Source organism: Panulirus ornatus, chromosome 73 (assembly GCF_036320965.1).
Source record: "Panulirus ornatus isolate Po-2019 chromosome 73, ASM3632096v1, whole genome shotgun sequence".
NCBI classification, from domain to species: domain Eukaryota; kingdom Metazoa; phylum Arthropoda; class Malacostraca; order Decapoda; family Palinuridae; genus Panulirus; species Panulirus ornatus.
The window spans coordinates 14,903,159-14,929,270 of NC_092296.1; the positions used below are offsets into that span (position 1 = coordinate 14,903,159).

Below are 26,112 nucleotides of genomic sequence, written 5' to 3' on the forward strand. Positions count from 1 at the left end.
AAGTTGATGGAGAGAGATGGTTGATTATTGGTGCATATGCACCTGGGCATGAGAAGAATATGTATATATAAAATACCTGCTTGCATTTCCCACTACTGGAAAGAATAAATAACAACAACAAAAATCCTCACCTGTGCTTATGTATATATTCCTAAGATTTAGTTTTATCTTGAATAAGTGTTTATCTTCCGACTACTGTCAAACTTTGTAATTTGTTTTAAATCTTTTCCACTGTTTAAGTTGAGGTAAGAATACAAAATAGTGTCCTGTTAAAAATATAATCTCCCATCTTGTAAATGACAGACCACATCTTGAAAAAACACAAAGTGTATTTGTGCAGTATTGGACAAGCTACTTTACATTGTAATTCCTGGCAAAAATACTGTGCAAAGTATTATCATGAGGAAACTTTCATACCCTGATAAATTATTTCAATAAGAATGGCTCAACAATGATTGAAAATAAAAGCATAAGAATACTGCTTTGCAGTATGATCAGGAATAATGAGGATAAAATGCTGTGACTGTATGTGAACACAACTCAATTTTTTCCTTCAAGAACCTTTGCATTGTTGTATCTGATTTAAAATTATTTCTGTTGATCTTTAACAATTTCTTTTGGTTGGAATCTACATCCCCATTATTCTGAATAGCTCTCCACTATGAAAATTTCTGAATATTTATTTAACAAACCTATTTCAATTTGTACTACTGCATCTAATTTATTGAATTACAGGAGATCATTTGTTATGCAAGTACTATATTTTTCATTACTGCATACACACACACACACATATATATATATATATATATATATATATATATATATGTTTGACAAATACATCTGAAAACTGTCAAATTTACATAATACATATAGAATTTATATTAACTGAATCTACATGAGGATGACTACAGTTCTTATATAATGAAAGCTCTCACTGCCCCTATCTAGGGGAATGTTGACATATTACAAAGCTTCGTGTTTTACAGAAGAAATGTTGATTGAAATTTTCTCATGAAACTTCAGTACAAAAGTATACTTATATATTTATCTAAACTGGCCTGATGCATGCCCTTCTGATATTGAAAGAATGAATAGATTCCCTCTTCCTCTCTCTAACAATCCTTCACATTATATGAATTTATGACTTAGATGTGTATGCTAGGAGGTAACCTTACAATATCTTGTACAGAGTAACAGCTGTAAGGCTGTTATATATAAATAAATTTCAAAAATGGACTTATATAAAACAAAATACCAACAATTTACAATCTAATTAAATAGACTGCTTTAGTGAGCTAAATATGTGCACACTTGTAAAGAGACTACGTACATGACATGAACAACTGTGGAATTGCGGACCAATTTAAAATCAAGAACAGCTTTGATGTCACAGCTACAACTCTTCAAACTTGTTCCATTTTGAGATTCTTAAGTCCCGCATTCAAAACCTGTGAATATCCATTTGCGTTCCAGGCAAGCTCCAACCCCTGTAGTAATCTGCTTGTATACTGTCGGGTACCTAGAATAAATACACATTTGAAGATCAAATTTTTAGCACAGAAACCTTAATTTACCATAAGGCCTGAAACAAGTCCTACTTAAGTAATGTACACAGAGTACACATTTTTAACAACATTTAAAAGGTCTTTTATTTGATTTCACCTAAGAAGCTAACATTACAACCTAATAATAATAATAAATATTAGAATCCAAAACAGCAGGAACTTACTGGTTTAGCATTGCCTCAATGTCTGAAGGACGGATTTCTTTGTCAAACTGTTGGATGAATGACCAGATGTAATCAACACTTGCTCCTTTTGGATGTATATGCAGAAAAGTTGAAGTAAGACCTGTGAAAGTGTATGAGCAATATCTCTGTTACAATCTTGGCAAAACCACTCTTTTCATGATTTTCTTTAAACACGAAAATACAATTTAATTTCCCATACATCTTTCTCAACCTCCAAATCCCCCCAAAAAAGTTTTGTAGTCAACTGCCTCATGATCTCCAGTTGCAGATATTATCAATACTTAAAATCACTACTACATATAAGTTGTTGGTGTTAATTACAGTGAGCAGGGTGTGGGGGGACATCATGGAAACATGTAGATTGTGAATGGGAACGGTGTTGAACATAACCTTTCAATTGGGTATCTCAACTTCTGATCTTTTTTTTTTTTTTACCAATGATGTCCTGGGTACTTAGCAACTTGTATTGCTATAAAAACTTACATAGCAAACATTACCTTTGCTCAACTGATTCCCACTGCAACTTGATACACAATGCTCTAATAATCACATTTACTAAATTCCACATAGAACATTCTCCTGTACCGAGAACCAACCTTTTAAAAGCATGTAATGTTTATGTATTATGAACCAAAGATTCAGTTGGTCAAAAATGAGCTTGGAAGATTGATCTACAGACTACAGAGTGTTGAAAACCAAAACCAGAAGGTTGGTGCACAAGAATAACGGGAAAGCTAGCAAAGATCTCGGATAAAGATTACGGGAGAATAACAGGCTATTTTGGACTACATTAAGTACTGTGCAGGTAGGTGTGAGAAATGAGTATGTAGTAGAATGTGACTGAGCATACTGATACACTTGTACTGTATAAAAGAGCAGCAATGTCTGAAATAGCAATGAGGGCAGGTGGAACACTGTAAAAGAAGTGGGAAGTGGTGAATGAGATGGTAAGGAGTGGAAGTAGAGACATTTTTGTTTCATATGAGTGAACTTATGGTATAACTGTTCCACTTTGAATGGTAAAAGGAGTGAACGAGTCTAGGAACTGTTGAAGAACAATTCTTAACACTGAAAAAGGTACACAGAAAGACTAGGATTATGTTTGAAGGATTAACCATGAAGGGTTCAGAAAATAAAAGTTTATCACTTCTGCAAGAAGAGAAGAATGTTCACGGGAAAAGTACATAAGCAGCATGAACGGACTTAGAGGAAGAATAAGATTACATTCAAAAGGAGGACTTTAAAAATTTCTCACTACCTGTAGTATTATGAACTTTTAGTGTAAAAAATGCTTTTATGAAAGTAAATGGAGTGTATGAAATAAATATGGAAGTTAGGGTGTAATGAGTACCTCTCATAAATCCATGGGGTAGATCAGGTACATTTAGTTGCTTAAAAACCATTTACAAACAACCTCGATTCACAGAAGTGCTTTTTACTTATTTTTCACAATTAGCTGATTTGTTAAGTGAAATCAATGTTTCTATTCACATGAACTTTGGAAACAAAATACCACTGCACCCAATCCCAAATCAATATGCCATTCTCATCTGAATATCCCCAATTATAATACTCATCAGTCAAGAAAATCAGAAGAGAATTTGGATAAAATGTTTGGTCCCTCTGACGACATGTGTAGATGAATGTTGAATGTATATTTGAAGAAGTATTAAGGTTCTTTCTTTGAAACTGATGGCAACTGCAGTTTAATGACTGATTTGGATTTTTTTTTTAATATATACATATTTGAGGAAAAATGCAATTGAGTGGGAGAAGTATAAAAGAAAGAGACAGGAGGTCAAGAGAAAGGTGCAAGAGGTGAAAAAAAGGGCAAATGAGAGTTGGGGTGAGAGACTATCAGTAAATTTTAGGGAAAATAAAAAGATGTTCTGGAAGGAGGTAAATAGGGTGCGTAAGACAAGGGAGCAAATGGGAACTTCAGTGAAGGGCGTAAATGGGGAGGTGATAACAAGTAGCGGTGATGTGAGAAGGAGATGGAATGAGTATTTTGAAGGTTTGTTGAATGTGTCTGATGACAGAGTGGCAGATATAGGGTGTTTTGGTCGAGGTGGTGTGCAAAGTGAGAGGGTTAGGGAAAATGATTTGGTAAACAGAGAAGAGGTAGTAAAAGCTTTGCGGAAGATGAAAGCCGGCAAGGCAGCAGGTTTGGATGGTATTGCAGTGGAATTTATTAAGAAAGGGGGTGACTGTATTGTTGACTGGTTGGTAAGGTTATTTAATGTATGTATGACTCATGGTGAGGTGCCTGAGGATTGGCGGAATGCGTGCATAGTGCCATTGTACAAAGGCAAAGGGGATAAGAGTGAGTGCTCAAATTACAGAGGTATAAGTTTGTTGAGTATTCCTGGTAAATTATATGGGAGGGTATTGATTGAGAGGGTGAAGGCATGTACAGAGCATCAGATTGGGGAAGAGCAGTGCGGTTTCAGAAGTGGTAGAGGATGTGTGGATCAGGTGTTTGCTTTGAAGAATGTATGCGAGAAATACTTAGAAAAGCAAATGGATTTGTAGGTAGCATTTATGGATCTGGAGAAGGCATATGATAGAGTTGATAGAGATGCTCTGTGGAAGGTATTAAGAATATATGGTGTGGGAGGCAAGTTGTTAGAAGCAGTGAAAAGTTTTTATCGAGGATGTAAGGCATGTGTACGTGTAGGAAGAGAGGAAAGTGATTGGTTCTCAGTGAATGTAGGTTTGCGGCAGGGGTGTGTGATGTCTCCATGGTTGTTTAATTTGTTTATGGATGGGGTTGTAAGGGAGGTAAATGCAAGAGTCCTGGAAAGAGGGGCAAGTATGAAGTCTGTTGGGGATGAGAGAGCTTGGGAAGTGAGTCAGTTGTTGTTCGCTGATGATACAGCGCTGGTGGCTGATTCATGTGAGAAACTGCAGAAGCTGGTGACTGAGTTTGGTAAAGTGTGTGGAAGAAGAAAGTTGAGAGTAAATGTGAATAAGAGCAAGGTTATTAGGTACAGTAGGGGTGAGGGTCAAGTCAATTGGGAGGTGAGTTTGAATGGAGAAAAACTGGAGGAAGTGAAGTGTTTTAGATATCTGGGAGTGGATCTGTCAGCGGATGGAACCATGGAAGCGGAAGTGGATCATAGGGTGGGGGAGGGGGCGAAAATTTTGGGAGCCTTGAAAAATGTGTGGAAGTCGAGAACACTATCTCGGAAAGCAAAAATGGGTATGTTTGAAGGAATAGTGGTTCCAACAATGTTGTATGGTTGCGAGGCGTGGGCTATGGATAGAGATGTGCGCAGGAGGATGGATGTGCTGGAAATGAGATGTTTGAGGACAATGTGTGGTGTGAGGTGGTTTGATCGAGTAAGTAACGTAAGGGTAAGAGAGATGTGTGGAAATAAAAAGAGCGTGGTTGAGAGAGCAGAAGAGGGTGTTTTGAAATGGTTTGGGCACATGGAGAGAATGAGTGAGGAGAGATTGACCAAGAGGATATATGTGTCGGAGGTGGAGGGAACGAGGAGAAGAGGGAGACCAAATTGGAGGTGGAAAGATGGAGTGAAAAAGATTTTGTGTGATCGGGGCCTGAACATGCAGGAGGGTGAAAGGAGGGCAAGGAATAGAGTGAATTGGAGTCATGTGGTATACAGGGGTTGACGTGCTGTCAGTGGATTGAAGCAAGGCATGTGAAGCGTCTGGGGTAAACCATGGAAAGCTGTGTAGGTATGTATATTTGCGTGTGTGGACGTGTGTATGTACATGTGTATGGGGGGGGGGGGGTTGGGCCATTTCTTTCGTCTGTTTCCTTGCGCTACCTCGCAAACGCGGGAGACAGCGACAAAGTATAAAAAAAAAAAAAAAAAAAAAATATTTGAGGAATAGGGCATAGGGGAGAAAGAATACTTCCCACGTATTCCCTGCGTGTTGTAGAAGGTAACTAAAAAGGGAGGGAGTGGGGGCTGGAAATCCTCCCCTCTCGTTTTTCTTTTTTTTTTTTAATTTTCCAAAAGAAGGAACAGAGAAGGGGGCCAAGTGAGGATATTCCCTCAAAGGCCTAGTCCTCTGTTCTTAACGCTACCTCGCTAATGCAGGAAATGGCGAATAGTTTGAAAGAAAAGAATAATTAATGAGGATGGTACATGAAAATGTGACAGATTAGTGTTTGGCAATACTTGGTTTAAAAGAATATCCATACATATGTATTAGATTTAGCACGGATGAGGGACAGATTAGCTGGGGGTGTGAGTTTGAAAGAGAAGGGGGCCAGGTGAGGATATTCCCCTTGAAGGTCCAGTCTTCTGTTCTTAATGCTACCTCGCTAATGTGGGATATGGCAAATAGTATGAAAGAAAAGAAAAGATATGTGTGTGTGTGTGTATATGAGTAGATGAGTCTTTCTTCTGTCTGTTTCCTGGCAGTACCTCACTGACACAGGAAATGGCGATCAAGTATGTCTCCATGGTTGTTTAATTTGTTTATGGATGGGGTTGTTAGGGAGGTGAATGCAAGAGTCTTGGAAAGAGGGGCAAGTATGCAGTCTGTTGTGAATGAGAGAGCTCAGGAAGTAAGTCGGTTGTTGTTCGCTGATGATACAGCGCTGGTGGCTGATTCGTGTCAGAAACTGCAGATGCTGGTGACTGGTAAAGTGTGTGAAAGAAGATAGCTGAGAGTAAATGTGAATAAGAGCAAGGTTATTAGGTACAGTAGGGTTGAGGGACAAGTCAATTGGGAGGTAAGTTTTAGATATCTGGCAGTGGATGGAACCATGGAAGCAGAAGTGAATCATGGGGGGGGGGGGGTGTGTGTGTGTGTGTGTGTGTGTGTGTGTGTGTGTGTCTGGGAGCGTTGGAAAATGTGTGGGAGTCGAGAACGTTATCTGGAAAGCAAAAATGGGCATGTTTGAAGGAATAGTGGTTCCAACAATGTTGTGTGGTTGCGAGGAGTGGGCTATAGATAGAGTTGTGCGGAGGAGGGTGGATGTGCTGGAAACGAGATGTTTGAGGAAAATATGTGGTGTGAGGTGGTTTGATCGAGTAAGTAATAAAAGGGTAAGAGAGATGTGTGGTGATAAAAAGAGTGTGGTTGAGAGAGCGAAAGAGGGTGTTTTGAAATGGTTTGGTCACATGGAGAGAATGAGTGAGGAAAGATTGACCAAGAGGATATATGTGTCAGAGGTGGAGGGAACGAGGAGAAGTGGGAGACCAAATTAGAGGTGGAACGATGGGGTGAAAAAGATTTTGAGTGGTCGGGGCCTGAACATGCAGGAGCGTGAAAGGTGTGCAAGGAATAGAGAGAATTGGAAGGCTGTGGTATACCAGTGTCGACGTGAAGCGTCTGGGGTAAACCATGGAAAGTTTTGTGGGGCCTGGATGTGGAAAGGGTGCTGTGGTTTTGGTGCATCATACATGACAGCTAGAGACTGAGTGTGAACGAATGTGGCCTTTGTTGTCTTTTCCTAGCGCTACCTCACGCACATGCGGGGGAGGGGCTTTTTCATTTCATGTGTGGCAGGGTGGCAAGGGGAATGAATAAGAGCAGACAGTATGAATTATGTACATGTGAATATTGTATATGTCTGTGTGTGTGTATATATATATGTATACATTGAGATGTATAGATATGTATATATGCTGTGTGTGGATGTGTATGTATATACATGTGTATGTGGGTGGGTTGGGCCATTCTTTCGTCCGTTTCCTTGCGCTATCCCACTAACATGGGAGACAGCGCTAGGGGAAAAAGAATACTTCCCACACATTCCTCACATGTCATAGAAGGTGACTAAAGGGGATGGGAGCCAGGGGCTGGAAACCTTCCCCTCCTTGTATTTTAACTTTCTAAAAGGGGAAACAGAAGAAGGAGTCATGCGGGGAATGCTCATCCTCCTCGAAGGCTCAGATTGGGGTGTCTAAATGTGTGTGGATGTAACCAAGATGAGAAAAAAGGAGAGATAGGCAGTATGTTTGAGGAAAGGAACCTGGATGTTTTGGCTCTGAGTGAAACGAACCTCAAGGGTAAAGGGGAAGAGTGGTTTGGGAATGTTTTGAGAGAAAAGTCAGGGGTTAGTGAGAGGACAAGAGCAGGGGAAGGAGTAGTACTACTGAAAAAGGAGTGGTGTGAGTATGTGATAAGAGTGTAAGAAAGTAAACTCTGGATTGATATGGGTAAAATTGAAAGTGGATGGACAGAGATGGGTGATTATTGGTGCATATGCACCTGGGCATGAGAAGAAAGATCATGAGAGGCAAGTGTTTTGGGAGCAGCAGAGTGAGTGTGTTAGTAGTTTTGATGCATGAGACCAGGTTATAGTGATGGGTGATTTGAATGCAAAGGTGAGTAATGTGGCAGCTGAGGGAATAATTGGTGTACATGGGGTGTTCAGTGTTGTAAATGGAAATGGTGAAGAGCTTGTAGATTTATGTGCTGGAAAAGGACTGGTGATTGGGAATACCTGGTTTAAAAAGAGAGATATACATAAGTATACGTATGTAAGTTGGAGAGATGGCCAGAGAGCGTTATTGGATTACGTGTTAATTGATAGGCGCGCGAAAGAGAGACTTTTGGATGTTAATGTGCTTAGAGGTGCAACTGGACGGATGTCTGATCATTATCGTGTGGAGGCGAAGGTGAAGATTTGTAGAGGTTTTCAGAGAAGAAGAGAGAATGTTGGGCTGAAAAGAGAAGTGAGAGTAAGTGAGCTTGGGAAGGAGACTTGTGTGAGGAGGTACCAGAATGGAAAAAGGTGAGAACAAAGGACGAAAGGGGTGTGGGGGAGGAATGGGATGTATTTAGGGAATCAGTGATGGCTTGTGCTAAAGATGCTTGTGGCATGAGAAGCGTGGGAGGTGGGCAGATTAGAAAGGGTAGTGAGTGGTGGGATGAAGAACTAAGATTATTAGTGAAAGAGAAGAGAGAGGCATTTGGACGATTTTTGCAGGGAATAATGCAAATGAGTGAGAGATGTATAAAAGAAAGAGGCAGGAGGTCAAGAGAAAGGTGCAAGAGGTGAAAAAGAGGGCAAATGAGAGTTGGGGTGAGAGAGTATCATTAAATTTTAAAGAGAATAAAAAGATGTTTTGGAAGGAGGTAAATAAAGTGCGTAAGACATGGGAACAAATGGGAACTTCAGTGAAAGGGGCTAATGGGGAGGTGATAACAAGTAGTGGTGAAGTGAGAAGGAGATGGAGTGAGTATTTTGAAGGTTTGTTGAATGTGTTTGATGATAGAGTGGCAGATACAGGGTATTTTGGTCGTGGTGGTGTGCAAAGTGAGAGGGTTAGGGAAAATGATTTGGTAAACAGAGAAGAGGTAGTAAAAGCTTTGCAGAAGGTGAAAGCCAGCAAGGCAGCAGGTTTGGATGGTATTGCAGTGGAATTTAATTAAACAGGGGGTGACTGTATTGTTGACTGGTTGGTAAGGTTATTTAATGTATGTATGATTCATGGTGAGGTGCCTGAGGATTGGAGGAATGCTTGCATAGTGCCATTATACAAAGGCAAAGGGGATAAAAGTGAGTGCATAAATTACAGAGGTATAAGTCTGTTGAGTATTCCTGGGAAATTATATGGAAGGGTATTGATTGAGAGGGTGAAGGCATGTACAGAGCATCAGATTAGGGAAGAGCAGTGTGGTTTCAGAAGTGGTAGAGGATGTTTGAAGAATGTATGTGAGAAATACTTAGAAAAGCAAATGGATTTGTATGTAGCATTTATGGATCTGCAGAAGGCATATGATAGAGTTAATAGAGATGCTCTGTGGAAGGTATTAAGAATATATGGTGTGGGAAGCAAGTTGTTAGAAGCAGTGAAAAGTTTTTATCGAGGATGTAAGGCATGTGTACGTGTAGGAAGAGAGGAAAGTGATTAGTTCTCAGTGAATGTAGGTTTCCAGCAGGGGTGTGTGATGTCTCCATGGTTGTTTAATTTGTTTATGGATGGGGTTGTTAGGGAGGTGAATGCAAGAGTCTTGGAAAGAGGGGCAAGTATGCAGTCTGTTGTGAATGAGAGAGCTCAGGAAGTAAGTCGGTTGTTGTTCGCTGATGATACAGCACTGGTGGCTGATTCGTGTCAGAAACTGCAGATGCTGGTGACTGGTAAAGTGTGTGAAAGAAGATAGCTGAGAGTGAATGTGAATAAGAGCAAGGTTATTAGGTACAGTAGGGTTGAGGGACAAGTCAATTGGGAGGTAAGTTTTAGATATCTGGCAGTGGATGGAACCATGGAAGCAGAAGTGAATCATGGGGGGGGGTCTGGGAGCGTTGGAAAATGTGTGGAAGTCGAGAATGTTATCTGGAAAGCAAAAATGGGTATGTTTGAAGGAATAGTGGTTCCAACAATGTTGTGTGGTTGCGAGGAGTGGGCTATAGATAGAGTTGTGCGGAGGAGGGTGGATGTGCTGGAAACGAGATGTTTGAGGAAAATATGTGGTGTGAGGTGGTTTGATCGAGTAAGTAATAAAAGGGTAAGAGAGATGTGTGGTGATAAAAAGAGTGTGGTTGAGAGAGCGAAAGAGGGTGTTTTGAAATGGTTTAGTCACATGGAGAGAATGAGTGAGGAAAGATTGACCAAGAGGATATATGTGTCAGAGGTGGAGGGAACGAGGAGAAGTGGGAGACCAAATTAGAGGTGGAACGATGGGGTGAAAAAGATTTTGAGTGGTCGGGGCCTGAACATGCAGGAGCGTGAAAGGTGTGCAAGGAATAGAGAGAATTGGAAGGCTGTGGTATACCAGTGTCGACGTGAAGCGTCTGGGGTAAACCATGGAAAGTTTTGTGGGGCCTGGATGTGGAAAGGGTGCTGTGGTTTTGGTGCATCATACATGACAGCTAGAGACTGAGTGTGAACGAATGTGGCCTTTGTTGTCTTTTCCTAGCGCTACCTCACGCACATGCGGGGGAGGGGCTTTTTCATTTCATGTGTGGCAGGGTGGCAAGGAGAATGAATAAGAGCAGACAGTATGAATTATGTACATGTGAATATTGTATATGTCTGTGTGTGTGTATATATATATGTATACGTTGAGATGTATAGATCTGTATATATGCTGTGTGTGGATGTGTATGTATATACATGTGTATGTGGGTGGGTTGGGCCATTCTTTCGTCCGTTTCCTTGCGCTATCCCACTAACATGGGAGACAGCGCTAGGGGGAAAAGAATACTTCCCACACATTCCTCACATGTCATAGAAGGTGACTAAAGGGGATGGGAGCCAGGGGCTGGAAACCTTCCCCTCCTTGTATTTTAACTTTCGAAAAGGGGAAACAGAAGAAGGAGTCATGCGGGGAATGCTCATCCTCCTCGAAGGCTCAGATTGGGGTGTCTAAATGTGTGTGGATGTAACCAAGATGAGAAAAAAGGAGAGATAGGCAGTATGTTTGAGGAAAGGAACCTGGATGTTTTGGCTCTGAGTGAAAAGAACCTCAAGGGTAAAGGGGAAGAGTGGTTTGGGAATGTTTTGAGAGAAAAGTCAGGGGTTAGTGAGAGGACAAGAGCAGGGGAAGGAGTAGTACTACTGAAAAAGGAGTGGTGTGAGTATGTGATAAGAGTGTAAGAAAGTAAACTCTGGATTGATATGGGTAAAACTGAAAGTGGATGGACAGAGATGGGTGATTATTGGTGCATATGCACCTGGGCATGAGAAGAAAGATCATGAGAGGCAAGTGTTTTGGGAGCAGCAGAGTGAGTGTGTTAGTAGTTTTGATGCATGAGACCAGGTTATAGTGATGGGTGATTTGAATGCAAAGGTGAGTAATGTGGCAGTTGAGGGAATAATTGGTGTACATGAGGTGTTCAGTGTTGTAAATGGAAATGGTGAAGAGCTTGTAGATTTATGTGCTGGAAAAGGACTGGTGATTGGGAATACCTGGTTTAAAAAGAGAGATATACATAAGTATACGTATGTAAGTAGGAGAGATGGCCAGAGAGCGTTATTGGATTACATGTTAATTGATAGGCGCGCGAAAGAGAGACTTTTGGATATTAATGTGCTTAGAGGTGCAACTGGACAGATGTCTGATCATTATCGTGTGGAGGCGAAGGTGAAGATTTGTAGAGGTTTTCAGAGAAGAAGAGAGAATGTTGGGCTGAAAAGAGAAGTGAGAGTAAGTGAGCTTGGGAAGGAGACTTGTGTGAGGAGGTACCAGAATGGAAAAAGGTGAGAACAAAGGACGAAAGGGGTGTGGGGGAGGAATGGGATGTATTTAGGGAAGCAGTGATGGCTTGTGCTAAAGATGCTTGTGGCATGAGAAGCATGGGAGGTGGGCAGATTAGAAAGGGTAGTGAGTGGTGGGATGAAGAACTAAGATTATTAGTGAAAGAGAAGAGAGAGGCATTTGGACGATTTTTGCAGGGAAATAATGCAAATGAGTGAGAGATGTATAAAAGAAAGAGGCAGGAGGTCAAGAGAAAGGTGCAAGAGGTGAAAAAGAGGGCAAATGAGAGTTGGGGTGAGAGAGTATCATTAAATTTTAAAGAGAATAAAAAGATGTTTTGGAAGGAGGTAAATAAAGTGCGTAAGACATGGGAACAAATGGGAACTTCAGTGAAAGGGGCTAATGGGGAGGTGGTGATAAGTAGTGGTGAAGTGAGAAGGAGATGGAGTGAGTATTTTGAAGGTTTGTTGAATGTGTTTGATGATAGAGTGGCAGATACAGGGTATTTTGGTCGTGGTGGTGTGCAAAGTGAGAGGGTTAGGGAAAATGATTTGGTAAACAGAGAAGAGGTAGTAAAAGCTTTGCAGAAGGTGAAAGCCAGCAAGGCAGCAGGTTTGGATGGTATTGCAGTGGAATTTAATAAAACAGGGGGTGACTGTATTGTTGACTGGTTGGTAAGGTTATTTAATGTATGTATGATTCATGGTGAGGTGCCAGAGGATTGGAGGAATGCTTGCATAGTGCCATTATACAAAGGCAAAGGGGATAAAAGTGAGTGCATAAATTACAGAGGTATAAGTCTGTTGAGTATTCCTGGGAAATTATATGGAAGGGTATTGATTGAGAGGGTGAAGGCATGTACAGAGCATCAGATTAGGGAAGAGCAGTGTGGTTTCAGAAGTGGTAGAGGATGTTTGAAGAATGTATGTGAGAAATACTTAGAAAAGCAAATGGATTTGTATGTAGCATTTATGGATCTGCAGAAGGCATATGATAGAGTTAATAGAGATGCTCTGTGGAAGGTATTAAGAATATATGGTGTGGGAAGCAAGTTGTTAGAAGCAGTGAAAAGTTTTTATCGAGGATGTAAGGCATGTGTACGTGTAGGAAGAGAGGAAAGTGATTAGTTCTCAGTGAATGTAGGTTTCCAGCAGGGGTGTGTGATGTCTCCATGGTTGCTTAATTTGTTTATGGATGGGGTTGTTAGGGAGGTGAATGCAAGAGTTTTGGAAAGAGGGGGAAAGCATGCAGTCTGTTAAGGATGAGAGAGCTTGGGAAGTGAGTCAGTTATTGTTCGCTGCTTCAGGTGAGAATCTGCAGAAGCTGGTGACTGAGTTTGGTAAAGTGTGTGAAAGAAGAAAGCTGAGAGTAATTGTGAATAAGAGCAAGGTTATTAGGTACAGTAGGGTTGAGGGTCGTCAACAGGGAGGTAAGTTTGAATGGAGAAAAACTGGAGGAAGTGAAGTGTTTTAGATACCTGGGAGTGGATTTGGCAGCAGATGGAACCATGGAAGAAGTGAATCATAGGGTGGGGGAAGGGGTGAAAGTTCTGAGAGCGTTGGAAAATATGTGGAAGTTGAGAACATTATCTAGGAAAGCAAAAATGGGTATGTTTGAAGGAATAGTGGTTCCAACAATGTTATATGGTTGCTAGGCGTATGCTATGGATAGAGTTGTGTGCAGGAGGGTGGATGTGCTGGAAATGAGAGGTTTGAGGACAATATGTGGTGTGAGGTGGTTTGATCGAGTGAATAATAATAGGGTATGAGAGATGTGTGGTAATAAAAAGAGTGTAGTTGAGAGAGCAGAAGAGGGTGTTTTGAAATGGTTTGGTCACATGGAGAGAATGAGTGAGGAAAGACTGACAAAGAGGATATATGTGTCAGGTGCAGGGAACAAGGAGAAGTGGGAAACCAAATTGGAGGTGGAAAGATGGAGTGAAAAAGATTTTGATTGATTGGGGCCGGAACATGCAGGAGGGTGAAAGGCATGCAAGGAATAGAGTGAATTGGAACGATGTGGTATACCAGGGTCGACGTGCTGTCAATGGATTGAACCAGGGCATATGAAGCATCTGGGGTAAACCATGGAAAGTTCTGTTGGGCCTGGATGTGGAAAGGGAGCTGTGGTTTCAGTGCATTATCACATGACAGCTAGAGACTGAGTGTGAACGAAAGTGGCCTTTGTTGTCTTTTCCTAGTGCTACCTCGTGCACATGAGGGGGGAGGGGGTTGTTATTTCATGTGTGGGAGGGTGGCGATGGGAATGAATAATGGCAGACAGTATGAATTATGTACATGTGTATATATGTATATGTCTGTGTGTGTATATGTATGTATACGTTGAGATGTATAGGTATGTATATTTGTGTGTGTGGACGTGTATGTATATATATGTGTATGTGGGTGGGTTGGGCCATTCTTTTGTCTGTTTCCTTGCGCTACCTCGCTAACGCGGGAGACAGCGACATAGCAAAATAGTAAATAAATAAAATAAATAAAACAAAAACAATAAATTGTTAAAACACACCAATGAGTCTAGCTGTTTTATCTATGAGAGGAGCTGCTGAGATTGAGAGTAGATCCTCAGCTTCATCCTTTATTTCTTCTTCTCCTTCATTACTCCCTCCTACTTGTTCCCGTAACTTTTTCAACTTTGCTTGTAGCTCAGCCATTTTTGCATCGTCCTGACGCTTGCGAACAGCATTTTCAGAGAGGGTCTGTAAAAAAAAGAGGACAAAAATGTGTAAAAAAAAAAAAAAATTAATAAATCACACCTAATAAGCTGATTCTTGGAATAAGTGGGTGTATAGTTTTCCAAATAATGAGATCACCACAGATCATCTATGGATGGTAGGATCTGCAGTTCCAAACACCTCTGCTAATAAGTATTACCCCATATCTATCACCAATCAACTATAATGTATGAACATCCACATCCATAAAACTTACAGTTAAATCTTCACACATCTGCAACATTATAACTAATTTGGTATACTCAGTTCAACTAATTTCTCAAACCATTCATTGTTAAGGCATATCTCTCCCTTTTGGGCCAACACATCTGTCTGGATGTACAGGACCTACGTATCTCACAGGTTTTACCCTACCACACTATGGAACATTTTGGATACCAAAGGTCTCTGCACAACAGGTTTACCAAACATCTTTATATAAATTAGGTTTCCTCCTTATGCTTTTAAGACATTTCTTTCTAGCTGTATGAAGCAGTTTTCCCCCTCTTACTTTCTCCACTTCTGACACATATATCCACTCATACAGTCTCTCTTTCCACTTCCTCTGCATCTGTCCAAACCATTTCAGAACACCTTCTTCAGCTCTATCAATCGTACTCCACTTACTACCATATCTCTCTCTTTCACTGTCATTCCTTGCATGATAAAGCACACACACACACAACATATATTGTACATAGGCTCTTAATTTCTAACAAACATCCTCTTCTGTTAGTGTGAATTCTGGAGCCAAGTCTCACACTTGTGCAACGCCATCAGAACTAATATATCAAACATACCCATCTTTGCTCTCACAGACAGTAATCTCTCCTTCCAAACGCTCCTTATTACATTCGAAATCTTTGCTCCCTCACCCAATGGTTAACTTCAGCTCCCATAATTCTAACTCCTGTCATATCCATTCTTAGGTATGTAAAGCACTCCATTTCTTCCAGATTCTCCCTTTTTTGAACTCAAACTAACCTGTCTCATCCTCAGCTAAAGCTTCTAACTTTACCTTTAATCACAACACTCCCAAACTAAGATATCAGCTTCTACACTTTCTCACTCAATTATGTAACCATAGCAATGTCATCCCTGACGGCATTTACTCAACCCCAGCATAAACTTCACATAAACCTCCCTCACCACCCAATCCATAAGCAGAACAGCCATGGTGACATTGCACACTCAGCTCAACTTGGAACCATTCACCCTCCTCCCTTCTAACATCCATGAAAATTGTTTACTGCATTGCTATTTTCCCAAACCATATATTCATAGGACCTGCCACATGGCATCTCTGTTAACCACATCATATGCTTTCTCAAGATCCATATATGTTTTTTTTTTTTTATTATACTTTGTCGCTGTCTCCCGCGTTTGCGAGGTAGCGCAAGGAAACAGACGAAAGAAATGCCCCCCCCCCCATACACATGTATATACATACGTCCACACACGCAAATATACATACCTACACAGCTTTCCATGGTTTACCCCAGACGCTTCACATGCCTTGCTTCAATCCACTGACAGCACGTCAACCCCGGTATACCACATCGCTCCAATTCACTCTATTCCTTGCCCTCCTTTCACCCTCCTGCATGTTCAGGCCCCGATCACACAAAATCTTTTTCACTCCATCTTTCCACCTCCAATTTGGCCTCCCTCTTCTCCTTGTTCCCTCCACCTCCGACACATATATCCTCTTGGTCAATCTTTCCTCACTCATCCTCTCCATGTGCCCAAACCACTTCAAAACACCCTCTTCTGCTCTCTCAACCACGCTCTTTTTATTTCCACACATCTCTCTTACCCTTACGTTACTCACTCGATCAAACCACCTCACACCACACATTGTCCTCAAACATCTCATTTCCAGCACATCCATCCTCCTGCGCACAACTCTATCCATAGCCCACGCCTCGCAACCATACAACATTGTTGGAACCACTATTCCTTCAAACATACCCATTTTTGCTTTCCGAGATAATGTTCTCGACTTCCACACATTCTTCAAGGCCCCCAGGATTTTCGCCCCCTCCCCCACCCTATGATCCACTTCCGCTTCCATGGTTCCATCCGCTGCCAGATCCACTCCCAGATATCTAAAACACTTCACTTCCTCCAGTTTTTCTCCATTCAAACTCACCTCCCAACTGACTTGACCCTCAACCCTACTGTACCTAATAACCTTGCTCTTATTCACATTTACTCTTAACTTTCTTCTTCCACACACTTTTCCAAACTCAGTCACCAGCTTCTGCAGTTTCTCACATGAATCAGCCACCAGCGCTGTATCATCAGCGAACAACAACTGACTCACTTCCCAAGCTCTCTCATCCCCAACAGACTTCATACTTGCCCCTCTTTCCAAAACTCTTGCATTTACCTCCCTAACAACCCCATCCATAAACAAATTAAACAACCATGGAGACATCACACACCCCTGCCGCAAACCTACATTCACTGAGAACCAATCACTTTCCTCTCTTCCTACACGTACACATGCCTTACATCCTCGATAGAAACTTTTCACTGCTTCTAACAACTTTCCTCCCACACCATATATTCTTAATACCTTCCACAGAGCATCTCTATCAACTCTATCATATGCCTTCTCCAGATCCATAAATGCTACATACAAATCCATTTGCTTTTCTAAGTATTTCTCACATACATTCTTCAAAGCAAACACCTGATCCACACATGCTCTACCACTTCTGAAACCACACTGCTCTTCCCCAATCTGATGTTCTGTACATGCCTTCACCCTCTCAATCAATACCCTCCCATATAATTTACCAGGAATGTGCTATGTACAAATGCCTTGCATTCTCCAAGTACTTCTCACATAAATTTTTCACAGCAAAAACTTGATCCATGCATCCTCTACCAATCCTGAAGGCACATCCTCCTCAGTCTGATGCTCTATGCATGCCACCACCCTACTGATCACCACTCTCCTATACAACTTACTAGGTATTACCAGTAAACTTGTACCTCTGTAATTTAAACATTCACTTTTTGTCTTCCCTACCTTTATACAATGGCATTACATATGCATTCAGCCAATTCTAGCACCTCACCATAATCTTTTTTTTTTTTTCTTTTTCAAAGGCTCCAGTCATAGAATGAAGTCCACATCAAGGCCAGGCCTTAATTGAAATATAGAGAAAACTATTAAATGGAAAAAGAAAAGATAAGGGAGAACATTTACGGATTCTTGAGAAAGTTAAAAACCTGTCTTTTGAAACGTGCCAGGTCACAGTTACTGGGAAAGACATGAGAAGGTAGAGAGTTACAAAGCTTCAACAAGTAGGGAAAGAAGCAGTTGTCAAAATGGCCCACCCTTGAGCTGCTGGTAGTCACACAATAATCGTGTGACGCAGCAGCTTGCTGAGTATATTGTGGTCTAGCTAATGATGGGGCACATAAGCAGCTAGCTCTTGGGAGCAAAAACTAAAGTAATACCTAAAGAAGAAAGTGGACCAATATTGTGGCACAAGGCAATGGGGTCAAGTTTGGAAGTTGGCTTGGGAAAGTTTATAAGGTGGATTGCTTTTGACTCAACTCTTAAGGATGCAGAACTAGAACCACCCTAAATGTGAGAGCAGTACTCCATACAAGGATGAATCAATCCCTTACATAAAAGGAGCGACTGTTCAGAAGTTTTGACATCTAAACAGGACATCCAGTTTCTTAGAGGCAGACTTAGCTAATCCTGTAATGTGGGGTTTCCAAGAAAGAGTGCATGTCATAGTAACACCAAGTATGTTCAATGAGTTAGAAGGTGGAAATACAGCACTGTCAAAGGAGAGATGAGAGTTGTGAGGAGTTTTCAACAGAGAGATGGGTAGAAACTGTCTTGGATGCATTAAACTTAAAAATGATTTTGTCCAGGTCTGAGTTTACTGAGGAAGCTGTATTAAGACGAGATGCAGACTGAGTGAGAGAAGAGGGAGCAGAATTGAAGAATGTTGATGAATGCAGTGTTGAGTTGTCAGCGTGAGTGCACTGGAGGAGAGGAAATCATTGAAAAAAGGAGAAAAAGTGTAGGGGACAGGACAGAACCTTGAGGGACACTGCTGTTGATGGAGAAGAGGGAGGGAGGCTGATCCATCAACAACAACAGAGATAGATCAGCCAAAGAGGAAGCTAAATATGAAGGAGCAAAGTGAGGAAGGGAAGCCACACCCTATCAAAAGCCATAGATATGACCCCAAAAATCTTTCAGGAATGATGACCAGACATTGGTAAGATAGGAAAGAATATCACCAGTGGATCTTGCCTTACGGAAGCGATACTGGTGATCAGAGAGAAGACTACGACTTTTGAGGTTTTTAGGGATATGGGAGTTGAGGGGGGGGATTCAAAGACTTTGGAAATGGTAGATGTCAAAGCAATAGGATGGTAGTTAGCGGGGTCAGAATGGTCATGGTTTATTTTAGGGATGGGATGTATCAATGCATGCTTCCAAGGAGAAGGAAAAGTTTTAGTTTTTAAACAGAAACAGAACAGATGAGCAAGCACAGGTGGAAGTTCAAAGGCACTATCTTTCAGTACACAAGGATGAATGCTTGTGTCCAGAGCAAGTAGTGCTTTTTGGACAGTCTGAAGAGATTACGGGAAAAGACGAAGTATTAGTAAGAGGAGCATCAGAGGGTGAATGAATATTAGAATCATCCAAGTTAGAGTTAGATGAGAAACTGGAACCAAAGAGAATTGCTTTGTCTATGGAAGAGACAGCTATAGTAACATCAGAAGGGAAAAGTGATGGAAAGTAAGAGCAACATAAGTTGTTAGAGATGTCCTTAATTACAGACCAGAAAGACCTTTCAGTGGATGACGAGAAGAGGTTATTGTACTTCCTGTGAATACAGGAACACTTTGCCTCAGAGATAACGTGCTTGCAGTGATAAAAGCTAAATGGGAGCCAGAGGAAGGAGAGTTTTTCCAGTCCCGATATGCCCAATCTCTTGCCTGAATGGCCTCAGAACAGGAACAGTTGAGCCATAGATTGGATGAAAAGGTAATCTTTGTGGAAGAGGGGATAAATGCTTCCATTCCTGCAAGAATACCCTCTGCTATGCATTTGGCAGAGACAGAGGGATCACCACATAAGGAAAGTCAGAAAAGAAGCTACATAAGTTATGCCAGTCAGCTTTGTCAAGGTGCCAGTATTTATGCTTAGGAGGGCTGCTTGAGTTAGAATAGATATTTTTATGAGAGTGTGATCAGATGAACCAAAAATTCTAACTAGCAAATACAAATGAGCTCAAACTACAACAAACTACTGGGTCCTTCAAAGGATGTTTGTGAAAAAGGAAAAGATCTAAAACTCAAATCAATGTGGTAAGAACAGAAAGACAAGTATTTCAAGGAGAAAAATACAGTAAAATTTACATGCAAATAAAGTGGTACAAATATTGTCAGTAATATATATGGGGGAAAAAAAGTATGTGGAGTTGTGTGATGAAAAAGGCGTGGTGACTAGGAATACCCTTTGACTGTACTGTTAAGAAGAGTGTGCAACAGTCTGTTTAAAGGGGTTTGCGTGAGAAGAAAACCACCCATGACATGGAGGAGAACTGGAGGGACAGCATTAGTAGAACAATGCGTGGAAAGTTGTATGCGAGGGAGGCATGTAAGGACAGGGTTAAGTGAAGACTCTTTTGCACTGGGCACCCCTCCTTGATGGGAGTTTCTGGAGGGAATGGGCATCAAAGATATAGATAGACAGACAGATATGATAAATATACGTGGGTGAGAGGGGTTGAGGGTAAGTGGATATTATTTGACTATGTTCGAACTGATAAGTGCAGAAATGAAAGACTTCTGGATATGTGTCCCAAGAAGGGCAGCTGGTGGGATCTCAACACCTCTTGGTGGAGGCAATGATGAAAGGCTGTAGAAGCTTTCGGAAAATAGGAAATGATGATATTAAAGGGGAAAAGGTTAAAGAAAGTAAGATACCACGCAAGATTGGGTGAAGATTGGCAGGTGAGAGTAAACAAAACTCAGGGAGAGGGTGAGGAATGAGAGGTATTTTGGGAAGCTGTTTCTACTTGTGCAGAAGCTTGTGAGATGCAGGAAGGGATGTGGATGTGTGTGAAACAGTAGAGAATGGTGAGGTGAGGAGGTTAAGTTGTTTGTGAAAGTGAAAGGAAAGTGAGTGTTTGGAAAATGTACAAGAGGAAGTATCAAGAGGTCAAGAAAAAGGTGCTGGAAGTCGAGTTGTTTGTGAAAGAGAAGAGCCAAGTAAGGGCATTACCTAATAGAAAGGCGAGTGTTTGGAAAATGTACAAGAGGGAGCATCAGGAGGTCAAGAAAAAGGTGCAGGGGCTGAAAAAGAGGGCAAATGAGAGTTGAAAAGATAGAGTATCACCAAGGGTGAAAAGACACCTTTGCCAAGGCTGTTACATTGCCAGAAGACAAAACAACAAACTCCTCAAACAACTTTTTGCCTCAAAGGAGTTCGTCCTGTCCCTATTTCTGAGTGCAGTGCTTCCAGAGCCCCTGGAAAAGGACCCTTTTACTTCCCTCCTAGGAGTCCATCACCTTTATGAGGTTCCTGCAGCATCCACTGGACATGACAATAGGGAGAATGCATGGCAACTGTGCAGCAAGCGTTTGGTGTCTTTGTTGTGGTAGTTACACCTTGGGTATAATGGGTCTGAGAATATGCCAAAGCACGGATTGCAGTACAGTGGTAATGGAGACTTGTGAATGTCTACGAAGTGTAGTGGGAAGATTTTGAAAGTGAGTAAGCCTGGTAAATGGGCTTGTGAGAAAAGGTTCTGGAGAGACTGAGTGAGGAAAGGTGAAATAAATAAAGCAAAGGGAGAGGGAATGTGAGGTATTTTTGGAAGCACTACTAACATATGCAAGAGAAGTGTGTGGGACATGGACAGGTGAGAGAGGGTAGTACATGATGAGATAAGGAAGTTAAGATGCTAATAATAGAGAAAAGAGATTCAGGGTTTTATTTGAAAGGAAAGAGGGCAAGTGATTGAGTATTGTACAATACAAAGCAGTAGGAGGTCAAGAGAAAGATGCAGGGGCTGAAAAAGAGGGCAAATGAGTTAAGGTGAGTGAGTATGAGCAAACTTAAGGTAGAAAAAGAAAATGTCTTGGAAAGAGGTTAAAAGTAGGGAAAACAAAGAGAACAAATAGGATATTGGTAAAGGAAGCAAATGGTCAAGTAGTACAAGGCAGAAATGAGGTGAAGAGGAGAGTAAGTTAATAATATGGAGGGTTGCTCAATATGTTCAAGAATAACCTGACAGATGAGGGACATTATGAACATGGAGGGATGCAAACAGAGAGAGTCACGGAAAGTAATTTAGCGAAAAGAAAAAAGTTGGCGAAAGCCTCATGTAAGATGGAGTGCAGGAAAGTTGCTAAAGTAGACTGAACTGCAGCTGAATTAAGAACTCTTAAGAAATGGGGTTAGTTAAGCTGACTGGTTATTAAGGTTTTTAAAGTATGTATAATTCATGGAGGATTGACAGAACATCTATATAGTGCCAATTCATAAAGGCAGGGGGAACAAAAGTTAATGTTCAAATTTCTGAGGCAAAAGTTTGCCGTCCATCAAAATATTCATTTCATCTACTTATATTTTTATTCTACCTTCCCTTTCTGTTCTCCTGACTGTCATCATCCTGTTCTAACACAAGGTACCCCCTTCCAAAACATATTCTTACTCTTTTTGAAGTTCATTGATACTCTCTTTTTTCTTCTCACTTCCCCTCCTTGTCATCATTCATACCCACTTAATCAAACCCTCTACTTCCACATCACCCAAATTTGCTTTCAGGTCCTCAAGCACTATGATTCAATCCCTTGCATCAAAAATACTAAAGTATTCATAAGGCTCCTTTCTTCTATCCTTTTGCTTTCACATGCATAAACAATTCTCATTCAACTCTCATTGTTAAACTTCATTTCAACTAACATCAACCTTGAATTAACTCTCTTGCACTCTATAACACAGTCCAACAGCTAATCAGTATTAGAATGCTGCCCCTTAATTTTCTGTCCTCTCAACAACCCTAAACATCTCCATACCACTTGACTCCCTTACTCTTCAAATGTTTCATTTAGAGCATTGCACATACCTCTACAGTTCTTTTCATCCTGGTTTAAAACACGCATTCAGATACCCTAGCTTAAGCCTTCAAGGAAGACTCCATGCCCCTTCCACTGTACCTACTTTTAGAAAATGATAAGAGAGAAGGATTCCAAGCCCCCAACTCCCATTCCCCTTATTATATTAAAATTTTACAATCATAAGTAATGAAAAGTAACTGTGTGAGCACTCCATTAATCACATCGTCTCACGACAAAGATAATTTCTGTAGATGTTGGTTTATATTGTATCGTTACAAATTTGTACAATGCACTTGAGCCTCCTTTATCAAACTGACAACCATAGCTGATACCTGCTGCATTCCTTGCAAAGTTTTCTTAAAAGCTTCAATCTGGTCATCCCTCATTGACACCTCAGCCTTCAAATCTGCTTTGATGAGATCAACTTCATTTTTATATGCTTCCATTTGACATCTTAGGCTGTCATTTTCCTCCTGAAACAAAAAGAAAATGAAACATAAGCATTAAGAAACCAAACATGAGTATAGCAAATCATAATATCTACCTCTAAACAGTATCAGAATTTAGCCAGGAGGAAAACACTATATCTCCAAAACATTGTCACCTTTATCAGCAAACATTCCACTGTCAAAGACTTAACATGAGGAACATTAGTGAAGCAATTACCCTCTATTTTCACCAGAAAAACAAAAATTATCTATAAAAAAAAGGAATTAAAATCAACAGAAGCTGCAAAGAGCAATGGCTGCAACTGTGATGTAAACTGACAGTAATACCACAGAATACAATGAAATGCAGACAGGAACAAACCCCTGGGCCCTTTTAAAGCTGTAGGTAATAACAGGAGAGAGAAATATATCAGGTAGCTTGGAGAGAACAGAAAACGAAACAGCTGACTTGAAGGGAAATGCCTGGAACTTTCTATTTATCTATATCTCAGAAGCCCATTCCCTCCAGGAACTCCCTTGAGGGGGTGGCCATGGCAAAAGAGCCTCCATAACAGGTGAACTCCAGTGCCACTTCTTAGCTTCCAGTGCCTCACCATTTACAAGCCACTGGGAGAGGAAAACTCTAGCACAGTGTTTTCAGAGGCTCCTACCTTATTCCAATTGATTACTACTACCTAATGTTCCGACGTACAACTTCTACCTGGACCTAATCCTCCTGATGAATGTTCTTACCTACTACTTTTATCCATTGCTCTTAACCATTTTGCCAGAAGACAGGGATAGGGAAATCTATAGTCACAAAGAATGAGTTGTGTGAGTTTTGTAAAGTGTTATGTGTGACACGAAGAAACTGTTTGTCGACAGAATGCAGCAGTCCACATGTAAGTGAGGTAAAAAGGAGACAGCTACCTGGCTCAGAGAAGTGCAACCTGACAACCAGTGAAGTGCTAGCTTCCTGTGCAGTTATCACTAACCCTCCTTTTACCCAGGTGGGTAGTACCAGTAATATAACTCCATGGTCAGTCGATGCCTACCAACTACTATCTACACTTAACAAAGGAAATAACTCACGTTGCAGACCTGAAGTGAAGTATCTGTCAAATCTAGATTTATATGTGCTGCTTTCAACGGCTCTCATTCAAAATACTGACAATCATAACAGAAAATGTGTACTTTGCATCATTTTTAGTAAAACTTTTATCTAAGTACTTTGCCTCATTCAAAGAAAAACATTTACCAAGGAGAAAGCATCCAATATTGTGAGTAAATTCAAACTAATCTAGTCTAGCTGCTTTGGTTAAGACTGGCAAAGAACTTGAAATTTTCAATGGAGTACCTGTATAAGACCTCTTAACCTCCCTTCCTAATTAGATTAGTTTAAGTCAGACATCCCTCACAAGTCTTGATTCTGAGTCGAATAAACATCTTAAAAGCTGCCACTGCATTTTATTCCATCAGTCTTATTTTTCAAGTTGGGTGAACAAAACTTATCAATATATTCAAGGTGGATATGCAACAGTAAATTATAAAAATATTGGTTTATTTTCTCTGACATGAATTCCAACACCTCGTCAATAAAATCTTGTTTTGTTTGCCCTTTTCTACCACCATTATGTAGTGCTTACCTGGCTTTAGGTCCATCAATCTATGTGCTTACCTGGCTTTTGGTATATCAATCTATGTATTTTTGATGCCCATTCTCTCTGGGAACTCCGTCAAGAGGGTGGCCACAGCAAAAGTCTCCATAACAAGTGAACTCCAATGCCAATGCTGCTTCTTGGTCAAGTACCTCACCCTAGCAACTCAAGCACAATGTTTTCAGTGATTCCTACCTAATGTTCCCATTGACGGTTTCTACATAATGTGTCAACCTAATGTTCCATCCTACTACTTCTACCCAAAGCTCCCACCTAATGTTTCTACTTACTACTATCTAATACTTCCACCTAATGTTCCTCACTACTACTACTATCTATTGCTCATTCCACTCTGCCAAAAGACAGGGCACTCTCCAGAGGAAAATCTAGTTACTAACAATGAGTTGTGAGAGTTAAGTATTGTCAAGTGACAAGGAGAGATTGTCTGTCTGGGGACAACCAACGAAGTGCAGACTCACTATGCAGCCTTAATTAATCTTCTTGATACCCAGGCGGGTAGTACCAGTAATGTACCTCCCTGGTTCAGTGGCTACCTATGCACTACTACCTACCTTTAGGTCATTGGAAGCTATGCTATGAAGCAGCATTATTTAAAGCACCTTGTAATTTCTTGACAAAAGAATATTCCATTCACTACTCGATAACCATCCACCCAAATTAAAAGAATCAACCTCAAAGGTCTCTTACCTTGAGATAGTCATTTTGCTTCATCTTTTTTCTAGCAGGCTGTCCTGAGTCCTCTTCATCAGAAACGTCCATTTCTTCAGCATCATCTTTATCTGATTCGTCTAGCTGGATTTCCTTGATTTCCTGGAGCACCAATGAAATTTTTGCATGTAAGTTTTGGGAAAGAAAGACACAGAAGCATCCACTGCAAAGTCTGACTTTACTGAGTCTCAAAAACAGTCAATGTGATTTAAATGAAGAATGGGAATGAATAATTTTGAAATGAAAAGATTTCAACTAATGTGATGTAGACATCCTTTCAAAAGTTTAACCGCTATTTATAAGAAACAACATTAAACATTTTACTGTGAAGTCATGCTATAGATATGCTACATATTCCAAAAATGTTTTAACAGTTTTGAATATGAAAGAGAGAGATATTGTACTAAGAGAGAGAGTACCTATGACAAAATTTTGCAAGAAAGACAGGGCTAATGCATGGTGTTCATCACATCTTGCTCATCAGGAAATGCTATATCTCTCAGTGGCCATTCATTTGGTGCAATGATTGATTATATGTTCACTTGGGACCGACTTCGGCCAAGAGTC

General features: G+C 40.7%; 1 protein-coding gene across 1 annotated transcript in view; it reads right to left on the bottom strand.

The window, feature by feature from the left end:
* Positions 1-262: 262 nt before the first annotated feature.
* Positions 263-26,112, bottom strand: part of LOC139748269 (ecto-NOX disulfide-thiol exchanger 1) — a 217,819-nt gene continuing 191,969 nt past the window's right edge. The window contains exons 12-16 of the mRNA XM_071661229.1: positions 25,525-25,647; positions 23,063-23,203; positions 14,411-14,600; positions 1,733-1,853; positions 263-1,522 (exon numbers count right to left, since the gene is read on the bottom strand). Of these exons, the coding sequence (XP_071517330.1) occupies positions 1,432-1,522; positions 1,733-1,853; positions 14,411-14,600; positions 23,063-23,203; positions 25,525-25,647 (666 nt within the window). The 3' untranslated portion in view covers positions 263-1,431. The remainder of the gene's footprint in view (positions 1,523-1,732; positions 1,854-14,410; positions 14,601-23,062; positions 23,204-25,524; positions 25,648-26,112) is intronic.